Below are 16,227 nucleotides of genomic sequence, written 5' to 3'. Positions count from 1 at the left end.
AAATGTCAAAACTCAGTAGTGACAGATTTTAGTCACTGCACTATTGTAGATTGGTACATTTTGGTAAATACAGCAAATACATTCTAAGTGTCAAAAATTATCACAAAGACAAATACCATATGATTTCACTTATATGTGGAATCTAAAAACAAAACAAGCAAACAAACAAACAAAAGCAGAAAAAGACCCATAAATACTGAGAACTGGTGGTTGCCAGAGGGGAGGAGGATGGAGAGGTGGGCAAAAAGGATGAAGGGGAGTGGGAGGTACTGGCTTCCAGTTATGGAATGACTAAGTCACAGGGATAAAAGATACAGCATAGGGAATACAAGCAATAGTATTTTAATAACATCATACGGTGACATATAGTAGTAATTATACTTGTGAGCACCTCACAACATACAAAACCGTCAATCACTATCTTGTACACTTTGAAACTAATATGACAATTTGTGTCAATTATACTTCAATTTTTAAAAATCATATTCTTAAAAAATTTAAAAATTAAATAAAACTTTTGTTTTTTGTTTTTTAAAGATTTTATTTATTTATTCATGAGAAACACACACACACAGAGGCAGAGACACAGGCAGAGGGAGAAGCAGGCTCCATGCATGGAGCCCAATGTGGACTCCATCCTGGGACTCTAGGATCATGCCCTGGGCCAAAGGCAGGTGCTCAACCACTGAGCCACCCAGGCGTCCCACTTTTTGTTTTTGTTTTTAAAGATTTTATTTATTTATTCATGAGGGATATACGGAGAGAGGCAGAGACATAGGCAGAGGGACAACTGGGCTCCCGGTGTAGAGCCCAATGTGGGACTTGATCCCTAGACCCCAGGATCATGACCTGACCTGAAAGCAGATGCTCAACCACTGAGCCACCCAGGCATCCCTGTTATGTGGTTTTAATAACTTTAAAAAAAAATACGATTGTAGAATAAATGCGTGAATAAATTGCATATTGCATACCAGGATACAAGAAAGCAACAATTACAGTTAGAACAAAATCAGAAGATTACTGCCTACCTGACATCAGTTTCTTCAACAGTTTCTGGCTCTTGTTTGAATCACGTTGTAAAATATCCTGTTCTTCACGAGTACATACCTATAAAGTAATAAGAGCAGGATACATGATCCAATAGTTACATTAATTTTGTTGGCCTGATATACCTAAAATGTAACCTCAAATTATACATTAGATATGGCAATAAAATAATGAAATTGTTGGTGCTTTTTTTATCCAAACACACACACCAAAAATACACGTATCCAAATGAGTTTCCTTAGTCTCTTTCCAACTCCCCCCCGCCCCCACTTTTTGGGAAGATTTTACTTATTTATTCATTAGAGACACAGAAAGAGAAAGGCAGAGACACAGGCAGAGGGAGAAGCAGGCTCCATGCAGGGAGCCCGATTGTGGGACTCAATCCCGGGACTCCAGGATCACACGCTGAGCCAAAGGCAGACGCCCAACCACTGAGCAACCCAGGCGTCCCTCCCCCTTCTTTTATAAATCATAGAAAAAACTGATCTCACTGGAAGTGTCCCTGAATGACTTCTTAAAAAAGAAAAAAAAAATCTAACCTACCTCCAAATGACAATGATTTGCCATCATTTAGAATATTGAAAAAAATATACTTTTTTTAAAAAGCCTTCCAGTTCTAATCATGAAATGTAAGTCTTATAGAAGAAATTATAAGCAGATGTCTTATTAGAAAGAATCAGAAAAAGCAAATTACAGTGCCACCAGTGAAAACTAGTCTAATTTTTTTATCTATACATATTTCATTTCTTTGTCTTCAAATATTACCTATTTATAAAATAATGAATACATGAAGCAAAGAAAAAGTTCTGTTTATTATAAAATCACTGCAGTTGTAAGAATGGAGGCATAAAAGGAATTATTTAAAAACAATTTCATACTGAGTTTATAAAACTGCAAGACTTCAAGGCCAATGTTTTTTATATTACTCTGTGTCTTGAACTGAAGGACGCATAGGATCTAGTGGAAAATATTGAAGTTGCCTAGAAGTTCCCTCAGTGGCATACAAAGTTCCTGCCAGTAGCTATAGGGAATTTCTCTAGAGAAAGCCCCATATCAGAGGACATTTATTGCCATTTTATGAAATTTTGGTTTTGTTTTATGAATATTTATTTTTTATGGTGGACACTTCATTTTTCAGGTCATCCGCCATCCAGGTTATTTTTTGAGTGTACTGAATAATTAAAGGACCTATCAGAGAAGGGAACATAAAGCAATATAAAATGGATGCCTTCATCAACACCAATGCCATTGCTTCTGCCAGCCCACTAAATGGCAAAACAAGTTTTCCACACAACTCATTAGGGTGTTTATAAGATAGTCATTACTACCACACTCTTGAGGTCATTCTCTCAGACAAACAAGGTGAAAAAAAGGTGTCCTGGAAATAGAAGCTATAATAACCTGTTATAAGCACAAGACTTGAGAGTCCTCAACAATTTATCTACTCAGAACACTTCTCCCTAATAGGCCTCAGTACTAAGACATAGCCTTGGGTGTTTGATTAATCAAATTCCTGCTACTAGAATTTATTAGAAATCTGAGGGAAGACATTTCCTAAGTAAAAGAGAAATTGCCAGGGATGTGGCAATTTCTACATATTCAACCAAAGGTCAGTAAAATAAAATATAAAAGAAACAATTTACCAGAGTACCACAGAAAAAGCAGGGGCCAGAGCCCTCTTGTTCACAGACAATACGCCCACAGATCAGACAATTATTGATCAGCTTGTGCTTCTGGCCCAGGCAATCACATGGATGGCGACCAGGGATCAGGACTGCAAGCCTGTCCTGTCCCTCTTTTGTGTATAAACTGACAAACTTTGTCTTCTTCTTTAAGGAGTTGCTGTTCTCTTGTGCCTAATTGTACAAAGATATCAGAAATAACATCAAATAGTTAACAGCAATGAAAATAATCAAGAAGAGAAAAACCTCAATTCTGTTCTATGACAACTTATACACCACCTAGGAATCATGACAGAAGGAAAGGAGTGGGAGAGATACAAATTAAGGGTTATCATCAAGGATCTGAAGATAGGTTATATTCTAGAAAAACTAGCTGATATGCCTTGCTTTTTCTATTAGTAGCTTTCAGCCCTCTATTATAGCTGGTAGAAGGTAAATGTAGCAGTATAAACTATTTATGTGGCACATTTAAGCACAACTAGAGAGATTATAAGAAACAAAAATTCCACTAGTAGATGATACAGATTTTGAAATATGATAAAAAAAATATGAAAAATCAAGAAAGGGGTGCTTGAGTGGCTCAGTTGGTTAAGCATCCAACTTTTGATTTTGGCTCAGGTCATTATCTAAGATCATGAGATGGAGCTCCAAGTTGGGCTCAACACTCAGCAGGGAGTCTGCTTGAGATGCTCTCTTCCTCTCCTTCTGCCCCTCCCCCTGATCATGCTCTCTCTCTCTCTCTCTCTCAAATAAATAAACCTTTTAAAAAAAAGGAAAATCAAGAAAAAAATGGCTCCATCAGAAAAAGATGACACAATAGAAAATGATCCTGAGGTCCTAGGATGGAGCCCTGCATCAGGCTTCCTGCTTAGCAGGGAGACTGCCCCTCCCCCTCCACTCACACTTTGTCTCACTTTTCTCTCTTTTTTTTTTAAGATTTTATTAATTTATTCATAAGAGACAGAGAGAGAGAGAGAGAGAGAGAGAGAGGCAGACACAGAGGAAGAAGCAGGTTCCATGCAGGGAGCCCAATGTGGGACTTGATCCTGGGTCTCCAGGATCACGCCCTGGGCCGAAGACCGTGCTAAACCTCTGAGCCACCCGGGCTGCCCTCACTTTTCTCTCTAAAATAAATAAATAAAATCTTAAAAGAAAATCAGACATACATATTTCATTTATGCATTTTTACTCAATATTTTATGAATGTTTTCCCTAATTATATATTCTGGAGAACAATTTTATTACTTGCATGGTATTCCATCAAATGAGGGAACCATATTTATTTAATCTTTTACTGTTAAACAAGTCAGTTCAAATCTTCAAGTTTTTTTTTGCATATATATTAAGATTGATTTATTTATTTTAGAGAGGGAGAGAGTGCAGGAGGCAGGGGCAGAGGTAGAGAGAGAGGGAGTGTCCCAAGCAGACTCCATGCTAAGTGTGGAGCTCAATCTCACAACCTTGGAATCACAACCTGAGCTGAAAATAAGAGTTGGTCACTTAACTGACTGAGCCACCCAGGTGCCTTTGTATGTATTTCTGCTTACTTAAGTTAGATTTTTGAGTCATATTAATAAGTCAAAAGGATATGAACACCTCTATGGTTCTTGATGTATGCTGCCATACAGTCCCCCAGAAAGCTTAGGCCAATTTGCACTGCCACCAATAGTGTACAGGGGGATCTTGTAGTAATATAACTTCACCATCACTGAATATTCTATTTATTTTATTTTATTTTATTTTATTTTATTTTATTTTATTTTATTTTTTAAGATTTTATTTATTTATTCATGAGAGACACAGAGAGAGGCACAGACACAGGCAGAGAGAGGAGAATAGGCTCCATGCAGGGAGCCCGATGCCGGACTGATCCTGGAACCCCGGGATCACGCCCTGAGCTGAAGACAGGTGCCCAACCACTGAGCCACCCAGGCATCCCAATATTCTATTTTAAAATTTTGGAAAAAAAAAATTGGGGGATGCCTGGGTGACTCAGCAGTTGAGCGTCTGCCTTTGATTCAGGGCATGATCCCAGGATTCCGAGACTGAGTCCCACATTGGGCTCCCTGAGAGGAGCCTGCTTCTCTCTCTGTCTATGTCCCATGCCTTCTCTCAGTTTCTCATGGATAAATAAATAAATAAATAAATACATAAAATTAAAAAATAGAAATCTTTTAACAATTTATTTTTATTTATTTTTTTTAATTTTTATTTATTTATGATAGGCACACAGTGAGAGAGAGAGAGAGAGAGAGGCAGAGACACAGGCAGAGGGAGAAGCAGGCTCCATGCACCGGGAGCCTGACGTGGGAATCAATCCCGGGTCTCCAGGATCGCGCCCTGGGCCAAAGGCAGGCGCCAAACTGCTGCGCCACCCAGGGATCCCAACAATTTATTTTTTTTAAGATTTTATTTATTTATGATAGAAAGAGAGAGAGGCAGAGACACAGGCAGAGGGAGAGGCAGGTTTCACGCCGGGAGCCCAACAGGGGACTCGATCCCAGGGCTCCAGCATCACGCCCTGGGCCAAAGGCAGGTGCTAAACCACTGAGCCTCCCAGGGATCCCAAAATCTTTTAACAATTTAAAATTATATGTAATACTGTAGGGATTTAATGTGTATTTATTTGAATACTAGTATGGTAACCAATCATTTTGGTGTGCCCTGGACTTAGGAAAATCTCAGAATACGGCACTCTCAGTGCTAAAATTGAGAAAGTCTCAGGCATTTAGGGTGACAAACTGGTAAAGTTAAATATCTTTTCATGTTTATTGGTCATTTGTTTTTTCTTTTGCTTGTGATGCTTCTTTACTTATTTTATTCCACTTGATAAAAGGCTTTTAAGTCTCTATTCTTTTCCCTTTAACTTAACATTATTTTGTAAACACTTTGCAATGTTTTTTTTACATGGTCATCACATTCAGAATTTTTGGATCACCTCTCTTCCATCTTGGCATAATTATTCCTATTATGAAATTTAGTTTGTCAAATTTCCCTGATTATAAATATTTCTGCTTACGTCACAGGGCTATTTTGAGAGCCATGAGAAAATACAAAAAAACTCTAAGAAATGAATGATGATGACGGTGGTGGCAGTGGTACATGGCCCAAAGTAGGAACATTTGTTTTTTATTTTTTCAAAGATTTCATTTGGGATGGCTGGGTGGGTCAGCAGTTGAGCGTTTGCCTTCGGCTCAGGACATGATCCTGGAGTCCCGGGATCAAGTCCTGCATCAGGCTCGCTGCATGGAGCCTACTTCTCCCTCTGCCTATGTCTCTGCCTCTCTCTCTTTGTGTCTCTCATGAATAAATAAATAGAATCTTTTAAAAAAAAATTTTAAAAATAAAGATCTCATTTATTTATTTGAGAGAAAGAAAGAATGAGCAGTGGGGAGAGGCAGAAGGAGAAAGAGAGGCAGACTCCTAGCTGAGCAGGGAGCCAAACTTGGGGCTATATCCTAGGACCTGGAGATCATGATCTGAGCTGAAAATAGGTACCCAACTAAATGAGCCACCCAGGTGCCCCAGGAACATTCCTTTTTTTTTTTTTTTTTTAAGATTTTATTTATTTATTCATGAGACACACACACACACACACACACACACACAGAGAGAGAGAGAGAGAGGCAGAGACACAGGCAGAGGGAGAAGCAGACTCCATGCAGGGAGCCCGATGTGGGACTCAATCCTGGGTCTCCAGGACCACGCCGTGAGCCAAAGGCAGGCGCTAAACCGCTGAGCCACCCAGGGATCCCCCCCAGGAACATTCTTAATAACAGCTAGAATCATGCATTCTTTTAGTAAAAAAATCCATATACAAAATGTTGAAGTCCTGGTGCACTTTATTAAATATTTTCCATCTTATATATATCTCTTTCTCAATCTCATTTCTAACCAAGATGTCCTTTAATAACTATTTAATCAGGCTGCAAAAAAAAAAAATCTACCATATAAGGGCACCTCAGTGGCTCAGCAGGTTAAGTGTCTACCTTCAGGTCAGCCCTGGTGGCGCAGCAGTTTAGCGCCGCCTGCAGCTCGGGGTGTGATCCTGGGGACCCTGGATCGAGTCCCACATCGGGCTCCCTGCATGGAGCCTGCTTCTCCCTCTGCCTGTGCTTCTGTCCCCTCTCTCTCTGTGTCTCTATGAATAAATAAATAAAATCTTAAAAAAAAAAATAAGTGTCTACCTTCAGCTCAGGTCATAATCCTGGGTCCTGGGATGGAACCCATCGGGTTCCCTACTCAGGAGGGTGTCTGCTTCTCCCTTTCTCTGCTCCTTCCCCTGGCTTGTGCTCGCTCGCTCTCTCTCTCTCAAATAAATATATAAAATCTTTAAAAAAAAAATCTACCATGTAAAAAGTGATATATCATTTTTCCATAAAATTCATGCATTTTTTGAAAATTGCCATTCTAGACCAATTTGTACACTTTGCTTTCTGAAAAGTATCAGTCACCTCACCTTTTCCATAGAGCTAGAAAAAGATTCATTCTACAAGCACTCACCTTGGCCAAATCAAAAGGTGTTTTGACCTCCTTGGTTGTGTCAAGGTTCAGCAAATGCAGGAACTTCCTGTCTATTTCTTCCTTTTCGCCTACTCCTCTTTAACTGGTCTCCTGATCTCTGCCCATCTAACATTTCTTTAAAGAAAAAAAAAATTACGTATATATTTATATATATGTAAATATATACATACACGTACATAGATTGATAATAGCCGGATTCATTGATGAACTAACAGCTAATATAGAAAAGATGACGCTTAATATTCAGAGTAAAGATATGAACTCAGGCAGCTTTTAACGTTAGTTTTTCCTCTCAAACCAGAATTAAATTTAAACCATAATTTTCAAGATAACTGATGATAAAGACTACTAACTAGGATTCAACAGTAAACTAAAATCTAATAAATTGTATAATGACTTATTTAGGTTGGTGTTTATCTTTTGTATCTTTTAACTAGTTACCTCTAAGTGCTATTCATACTAAAACTGGTCAACACTTACTTTTATTTGGGTATACATATGACTTAAAAGTGTTTTTTTAATCCACGGATAAATTTTTCAAACTATTCTGAAACCACATATGTATCTGCAAACAAGCATTTTTGTGGTATTTTCTTTTGAAAAGTCTGAATTAAAACAATATTCATTACAGTTTGAGTTGAACTGAACTAAAAATATGCATATATATGATTCTGCTGTGAGGAAACAGCAGTGGCGAAAATATCAGGTCCTATAAACCAGCCCACTTACCAATATTTCAACCCTGAATTATATTAACTTACCATCTTTTTTGAAGGACTGAGGCAGAGCATCAGAACTCAACTCCTGATCATTCTTTTGCCATTTGGTTATAAGCTCCTCAATGAATTGACCTTTTTTGTCCTCATTTCCCTGAAGGAGGTCAGTAACATATTCTCGTATCTCTTCAGCACTCTCAATTGACAAAACATACCTCGGGAAGCAAAAATATAAGTTCTTGAAACAAGATCTGCTTACACTATATCTTTCAATAATCACAACAGAAATCAAGGTAGTACAAACCACTCATCAATCCATTAAAGTGTTTATTTTGAGCCAAATTCTATGCTAGACGCTAGGGATCTAAGTTTGATTATGACAAAAATCCTGACCTCAAGTAGTTCATAACCCAACCTTCATATAATCTTGTTAGAAGATTAGAACCAACGTTTTGGGGTTTGTTTGTTTGTTTTATTTTTTTAAAAGATTTTATTTATTCATTCATGAGAGACACACACACACAGAGAAAGAGAGAGAGAGGCAGAGACACAGGCAGAGGGAGAAGCAGCTCCACGCAGGGAGCCCGATGTGGGACTCGATCCCAGGTCTCCAGGATCAGACCCTGGGCTGAAGGCAGGTGCCAAACTGCTGAGCCACCCAGGCTGCCCAGAGCTAACGTTTTGAATATAGACTATGGAGCTGTCCTTAACATAGGAATACTTCCTCTAACTACATACTTGCAATCACTGTATTTTCTTAGCAACATAAATGACTTAATAGCTATACTACAAAACCTTAAATTTCTTTTTTGTTAAAAATATGAGTATATATGACAATCTAACCATTTGTTGATTTAATATTCTCAAAAAGTATAATTCAGGGAAGCTGGCTGGCTCAGTCAGTAGAGTATGCTACTCTTAAATCTTGGGGTTGAGTTCAAGCCCCATGCTGGGTGTAGAGATTACCTAAAAAAAAAAAAAAAACTTTTCTTTTAATCTTTAAAAAATTGTAAATCAAGATTAGGATCACATTAGAATAAGCAGATCTATTTTTTTAGGCAGATCTATTTTTAAGGAAATGTTACAAAGGGTTCCTAGAACAACAGTTCAAGTCAGTATAACTTTTCTAAAAATTGACAGGCCAATATATTTGAACTGCCTTAAAAATAATCCACTAATCCCATTTAAAGGACTCTATGTGAAATATGAGACACAGGAAAATTTATGCAAAAGAGTTAACTGCATCACTATTTCAATGAATGAAAAACTAGAAGCTATTTAAAACATCCACTGATGGGAAAGACTAATGAATTCAAGTTTTTGGACTTTACAAAATGTAACATACTGCCGCTAAAAGTGAAATTTATGAATGATTATTATTGACCTGAAAAAATGCTTTCATATAATAAGTGAAATACCAAGATAGAATGTAGAGCATATAATCCCAATTGCTATAAAAGAAATGTATATATACAGACACTTAAATATAGAAAAAATGGCCAGGTTATATACCAAAATGATTACCATTGAGTTATATCATTAAAGAGAGTTTATTTTCTTTTTTTCCCCTAAGATGAATATGTTTTGAAAATGTATTACAATATGCATAGGAAAAACTCTAAGAGAGAAACAATGATTACCTCTGGATTGTGGTATTATGGTAATTTTGGTTTCCTCCTTTATCTCTTATCTTTTTTAGGTTTTTACAGTGAATATGTTACACCATTAGGAAAGAAGGAATTGAAAAAATAACTTGTAAATTAAGAAATCAGACCATGAAAGCATTCTAAGATCTGAATAAACTGTAAGTCAGACACACTGGTATCAGATACAGGAAAAACTATAATGCTAAATCCCTTTAAATTAAAAAAAAAATCATGTGATTGTACCATCACTAGTAGCATAGGTATTAGGTTGTTTTCCTAATGTGGTGGTACATTTGCAGAGTTATGATCTATAGGTGAATAAACCTATGCTTTTGAGCCTCATTAAGAGGATCTTCTAATCCATCATAGATTTACAAAGATACAATTGTTTTTCAAGACTTTTACAGTTTAATCAACTTGATCCCGAAACTGAGCAGCCCCCTTGAAAAGATTAATTGCTATCAATTTCTCATAGAATTCTTCTGCAAAGAACCTCCCCGGATCATTTAAAAGTGGTGTATTTAGGGCAGCCCCGGTGGCGCAGCGGTTTGGCGCCGCCTGTGGCCTGGGGTGTGATCCTGGAGACCCCGGATGCGGTCCCACATCGGGCTCCCTGCATGAAACCTGCTTCTCCCTCTGCCTGTGTCTCTGCCTGTGTCTATGAATAAATAAATAAAATGTTTAAAAAAATAAATAAAAATAAAAGTGGAGTATTTAAACTACCAGGGAAGTATTTAAAGATTTCCAGAAACATCGGAATGAATGTTATTTTAACTATTTACAAAGTATCATAAGAAATAGCATATATCCAAATGTGTTATATACAAAATCTTATCAAAATAGGGTCATGCAAAACAGGAGCTAAGGCCGATTGTAGTACAAAGTTTATTTGCTAATCTTGTGTACAAATCTTAATGTTCCATAAGTGTATCACTGATTAAGAAGGTACTAGTTCTGCGCTGTCTGTAAAAATTCAGGCCACTCGTGCCAAATTGTTTAAGTTAGCGCACTACCACGGTACTATTTTTTAATTAGTACAGGCAAAGCACAGCAAATTTACACAAAAATGCTTTGATCATGGCATCATGGCCTGTTGTGCAATTAATTACTAGTAAAAACCTAGTAAGTCAAATGAGTTCAAATACCATTATATTATAGGTAGCTTCAGTGCTTTTTATAAAGCTTTGAACAATTCTTATAGAACTTATGAGTAAAAAAATGCAAGCAGGTATTTAGCCATACTTCAATTGTAAAACTTAAATTTCTGATCACTGCTTTTTAAGGGTGTAGATAAATTTAACTGAGAAAAATCTAAGGCTTCAAAATGAGCTGTTAAATCACAATTTATGAAAATCAGAATTTTCCTAATACTGGTTAAGCAGACAAGATACAATTGAATACTGAGACTGAGAAGACTGCATCTAAGCATACCACATTATTGATCCATCAAAAATAGCCTCAATCTTTGTGTTGTTTTTGTTCTTACCGAGTGACTTTTTCTGTTTGGTATATTGCAAAGTCTCATTATCTTATTAGACAGCATTCCACTTTTTAAAAAATGTGTTTGAAAAAAAAAAAGAAAACTAACCTGATTTTGCTTCAAACAAGGGTAAAGATAAGCCATGTGATTTTGTAGCGTTTTTTTTTTAATATAGTTTATTCCAATGTTTAAAACAAAAACCTTTAATACAAGCTTTTTAAATAGTCTCCTTGCCAACAAGTCTGTTTTCTCCAAACTCAGAAACTCACTTCCTACAAAAGCCCTAGAAATGGCAATTCAGGTTTCACCATCTATGAACAAAAATCAAATCAAGAAGCCCTTTCAGGGGCAGCCCCGGTGGCTCAACGGTTGAGTCTGCCTTCGGTCCAGGGCCTGATCCTGGAGACCCGGGATTCAGTCCCACGTCAGGCTCCCTGCATGGAGCTTGCTTCTCCCTCTGCCTGTGTCTCTGTCTCTGTCTCTCTCTCTCTCTCATTAATAAGTTTTTTTTAAAAATCTTAAAAAAAAAAAAAAGAAGCACTTTCAGGCTCTTTGACCAAGACCAATCTTTGCAGAAGTCTTGCCCTCTGCCTCAACACTGCCCTTCCACTTACCCACCCTTTAGTTGTGGGGTGAAAGTCATCCCTTGAAGTAAACCTTCCAAGTTTCTCAAATCTTAGTGGGAGTACTTTACTCCATGTTCCCACAACACCTTACATTTCCTTACATTTCCTCCAATCATCAACCAGGCAGAACCCAATGGGCTCAGTTGTCTTTGTTGCCCTAGCACCGGTTATGTAGTGCAACAAACATACTAAAATAATCCACTGAAAGCAAATAGTAAATTATGTCACCATCTCCACTTCATAAGAATTATAAATATTAAAGATAAGCCCGGCTAATCATTCATTTTACAGGCGAGGAAACTAATCTATGCAGAGGGAAATCAAGTTGTCAGAGGCTCCAAAATGATAAATGACAACCAAAAAACCAGAACGTGGGACTCCTCAGTCAGAAGCTATTTACGCCTTAACACCGCAGCCTCAATTTAAAGTCCAGATCCTAACTGACACATCCCAGATCCCGGCAAACTAAAAATCCTCATTGCAAGGTACCTCTGGAAAGACCACTCGGCTTGCCCCTTGTCTCCAGCATCTATACGGAAACCGGCTCCCGGGACAGTCATGGAGGACTAATTATCAGAGATTTGGCGTTCTCCTAAGAAAAAAGGCCTCCCCGGCCGATTGTGGAGCCTGAATGCCCTAATTCCAGACGCTGAACTGTAAAGCCAGAGGTCAAGATTCAGCGCCTCGAGACCGACAGTAGCCCTTTTTATCCTATTCCTTGACTCTCATCAACTTTTAAGTCCTCCCCGCTTCCCCTTTCGCTCAGCCAAGTGCCATCCCAGAGCTCCTTCCCTCCTGGGACCCGAACCGGCCTCACTGCATGATCTCCTCGCTGACATCCAGGCCGAAAGTTTTCCGCAACTCCTGGGTGCACCAGCCCACCAGCTGCTCCCGGGACGCCGCCCCAGCGACCGCCATCTTTCCCAGCCGGAACCAGCTGGGTTCCAACCACCCCACGTCCGGCGCCGGACTACTCCCCTTGGCAACACGGACCTCGCTCGCGCGGGTTCCGCCGGCCGGCACCGCCCTCGCGGAGGCACCGCCCCCAGCACAGATCCCGCCCACCGCTGCCACCTCCTTTTTCCCGCTTCCTGGCGCTGTTGACGCTCCTGCCGGAGCTCGTCCGCCCGTGATTTTTCTGCGTGGTTAGAACTAGGGTTTCGGAATCGGGAATCCTGCCAACCCAGTACGATTACCTATAACGCCCACGGCCGAGGAAAAGATAAAAATCTTAATCTGAGATGCCAGCTTTTAAATTTTTTCTGGTTTTATATAAAACATTTAAAATAGCTCTTGTGGGGACACCAGGGTGGCTCAGTGGTTGAGCGTCTGCATTCGGCCCAGGGCGTGACCTCGGAGACCCAGAATCGAGTCCCGCATCCGGCTCCTTGCAGGGAGCCTGCTTCTCCCTCTGCCTGTGTCTCTGCCTCTCCCTCTCGGTGTCGCTCATAAATAAATAATTAATTAATTAAATATATATATAAAATAAAATAGCTCTTGCAAGCTAGAGGAAGCGCTGTAAGGATTTGCTTTGGTGGTACTGGTTTTGTTAATCCATGTGGTCCAATGCTAGATGCTTGCTGCTAAAACCTCTTTGTTTATTTTTTAAGCCAGGTCTTTTCCAAGAGGGTCAAGACAACCCGAGAAGCTCAAGGGGAGGCGGGAACTTTAATAAAACAGGTACTGGGATTTGGCTTTCAAGGATTTCCACCTAAATTCCCTAGTGAAATTTGTTTTGTTTTGGTTTTTTTACTTCTGTAATACTTTTTTTCTCTGTCAACAATGTCCTTTTAATTTTTTTTTTAATTTAAATTACTGTTAGTTGGGAGCACCTGGATGGCACAGTGGGTTAAGTGCCTTCCGGACAAGTCACTATCTCAGGGTCCTGCTCAGCCGAGAGTCTACTTCTCCCACTCCCTCTGCCTAACCCCCTGCCCCCCAGCTTTCTCTCTCTCTGTCAAATAAATTAAATACTTTTTTGAAATTGCAGTTAGTTAAGGTGCAGTATAATATTAGTTTCAGATGTACAATATAGTGATTCAACACTTAATGTAACACCTGGTGTTTATCACAAGTTCATTTCTTAATCCCCATCACCTTTTTAACCCATCCTCCATTCTGCAGTGGTTTTATATTTTCTTAAAAATTTATTGATTTATTTTAGAGAGAGCAAAAGAGGGAGGGGCAGAGGGAGAGAATATCTCAAGCAGACTCCCCACTGAGCAGGGAGCCTGAAAGTAAGGCTTAATCTTGAAACCCTGAGATCATGACCTGAGCTGAAATCAAGTCTGAGGCTTACCACTTAATGGACTGAGCCACCCAGGAACCCCTTGCAGTGATTTTTTAAAAAGTCAAAGTATTTCAACCTGAGAAGACTAGACTTCTATGTGTTTCATTCCATTGGACAATGGACTGGAGAAAATTAGCCAGACTATTCTGGAGAACTTAATATCCTCTGATATATTTCATCAATAAATTTTTCTAACGATTTTATTTTTTTAGTAATCTCCACACCCAACATGGGGCTCAAAATCACAACCCTGATATCAAGAATTGTACTCCACTAAGCCTACCAGGCACCCATCAATAAATTTAATTGACTGACTTTTTGTTACATTTACAGATTCTTCATTCCTATTAGGTAATGTAGACTAAGCAATTGCATTATTGGATCCTGCTTCACTGTTTTATACTAATATTTTCATTGACATAAATCAAAATTATATAAGTATTGATATACATTGGATGTAGATTGCCTTTGTTATTATTTAGAAAACATTTTATAGCTTGAAAAAAACCAAATTATCTGTGAATGTAAGTTAATAGTGGGTACAAATTTTGTTTCTTCATAAAAATATGCTACATTTCATATTAATATGACATACCCAAATTGTTTACCTGTTTCTGTATCTGTTCAGTTCCCATAATTTGAATGTTAACTTCTTGGAGACAAACTATCACAAGATTGTTTCTACAATAGGACTTAGTACATCATATAAATTATGATGAAATTATTAGGTTCTCAAGAATAAAGTATTCTTTTACATAAAGCATATGTTAATGATTGCAATCTCTAATTTGTAATGTATATAATGCAATGCAATGCAATTTACAGTCATTATCGTTTATTAAAATGCATTTCTGCCTGAGCAAAGCAAGTGTACTTATTTAACATGACTTAAGATATTCCTTTGCATAAATTTAGGCAGATATTTCATACATATCTACTACAACTTTTCATAATGCCCTAGGCCTTTGAAATTTTCAAATTCATACCACACAAATCTCTGTGTTTCTTTTTTTAATTTTTTCTTCTCTGTGTGTTTTTTTTTTTTTAAGATTTTATTTATTTATTCATGATAGTTACACAGAGAGAGACAGAGAGGCAGAGACACAGGCAGAGGGAGAAGCAGGCTCCATGCACCTGGGAGCCCGACGTGGGACTCGATCCCAGGCCTCCAAGGATCGCGTCCCGGGCCAAAGGCAGGCGCCAAACCGCTGCGCCACCCAGGGATCCCCTCTTCTCTGTGTTTTAACTAAAGGAGAAGCACTTCCTCTAAGCAAACCTTTATTTTTTTGTTTTTTTTTTTTTCAAAGCAAACGTTTAAATTAAGAATTTTTGCTAGACATCACTGCTTGTTTCCTAATTTTTTACCTTAATATGCATTCTTCCCTGTTGTTAAAAGACAAACATACAAATGCAGCTATAGTAATAGATTGCTCCTCTTCTGTGCAAGGTTTATTTGCAATTCTTTCCAGCCATTTACTTGACTTGTGAACTAAGAGAAAAGACCAGCAGAATCTCTATGCTATCTAAACTCCACTGGAATCTGAGATATGAGTTTGAATTAAGTAATTCAGGCCTTTGTAGAAGCCACTTGAACTGAAAAAGAGAGAATGTGTATTGAAGAATGATTGTGTATTGAGACGGACATGATGATAAAGAAGAAAGGAATACCCTGGGGCTTGTTGATTTTTCTGATAGGAATTCTAATATAGTCTTAGACTCCAAGGCTTTTTTTTTTTTTTTTTTAACGATTTTATTTATTCACGAGACACAGAGAGGCAGAGACACAGGCAGAGAGAGAAGCCAGCTCCCTGCAGGGAGCCTAATGTGGGACTCTATCCCAGGACCCTGGGATCACTACCTGAGCCAAAGGCAGATGCTCCAACGCTAAGCCAGGTGCCCTAGACTCCAAGGCTTAAACAAAGCTACAGGTAATTTCCAATATGTTTCTATTATAATATAATTAATAGAATCAGAATACAATTAACATATAATTTCACCTGTTGTCTAGATCCTTTAATCCTTTTTTCAAGATCCTTTAATTCTAAAACAGTAAGTATTTGTCAATTCTGTTGAAGTACTGAGAAGGCTATTTTCCACAAGTTCAAGCATAATTTATTGGAGAGAATTGATGCCCTGCTTACATTTTCAGGATTGCCTTTAAAGTGAGCATTTAACAAAATACATCCCAAGGCAAGTTCATCTGATTATGTTATGTT

At 38.3% G+C, this 16,227-nt stretch overlaps 1 protein-coding gene across 1 annotated transcript in view; it reads right to left on the bottom strand.

Annotated features, from left to right (window-relative positions):
• Positions 1-12,695, bottom strand: part of TRIP4 (thyroid hormone receptor interactor 4) — a 57,436-nt gene extending 44,741 nt beyond the window's left edge. Inside the window, 6 exon segments of the mRNA XM_038580706.1 lie at positions 1,029-1,107; positions 2,691-2,903; positions 7,233-7,274; positions 7,276-7,367; positions 8,015-8,184; positions 12,539-12,695. Of these exon segments, the coding sequence (XP_038436634.1) occupies positions 1,029-1,107; positions 2,691-2,903; positions 7,233-7,274; positions 7,276-7,367; positions 8,015-8,184; positions 12,539-12,639 (697 nt within the window). The 5' untranslated portion in view covers positions 12,640-12,695.
• Between the last annotated feature and the right edge of the window lie 3,532 nt (positions 12,696-16,227).

Source organism: Canis lupus, chromosome 30 (genome assembly GCF_011100685.1).
Source record: "Canis lupus familiaris isolate Mischka breed German Shepherd chromosome 30, alternate assembly UU_Cfam_GSD_1.0, whole genome shotgun sequence".
NCBI lineage: Eukaryota > Metazoa > Chordata > Mammalia > Carnivora > Canidae > Canis > Canis lupus.
This window is presented reverse-complemented; position numbering and strand designations above follow the sequence as displayed.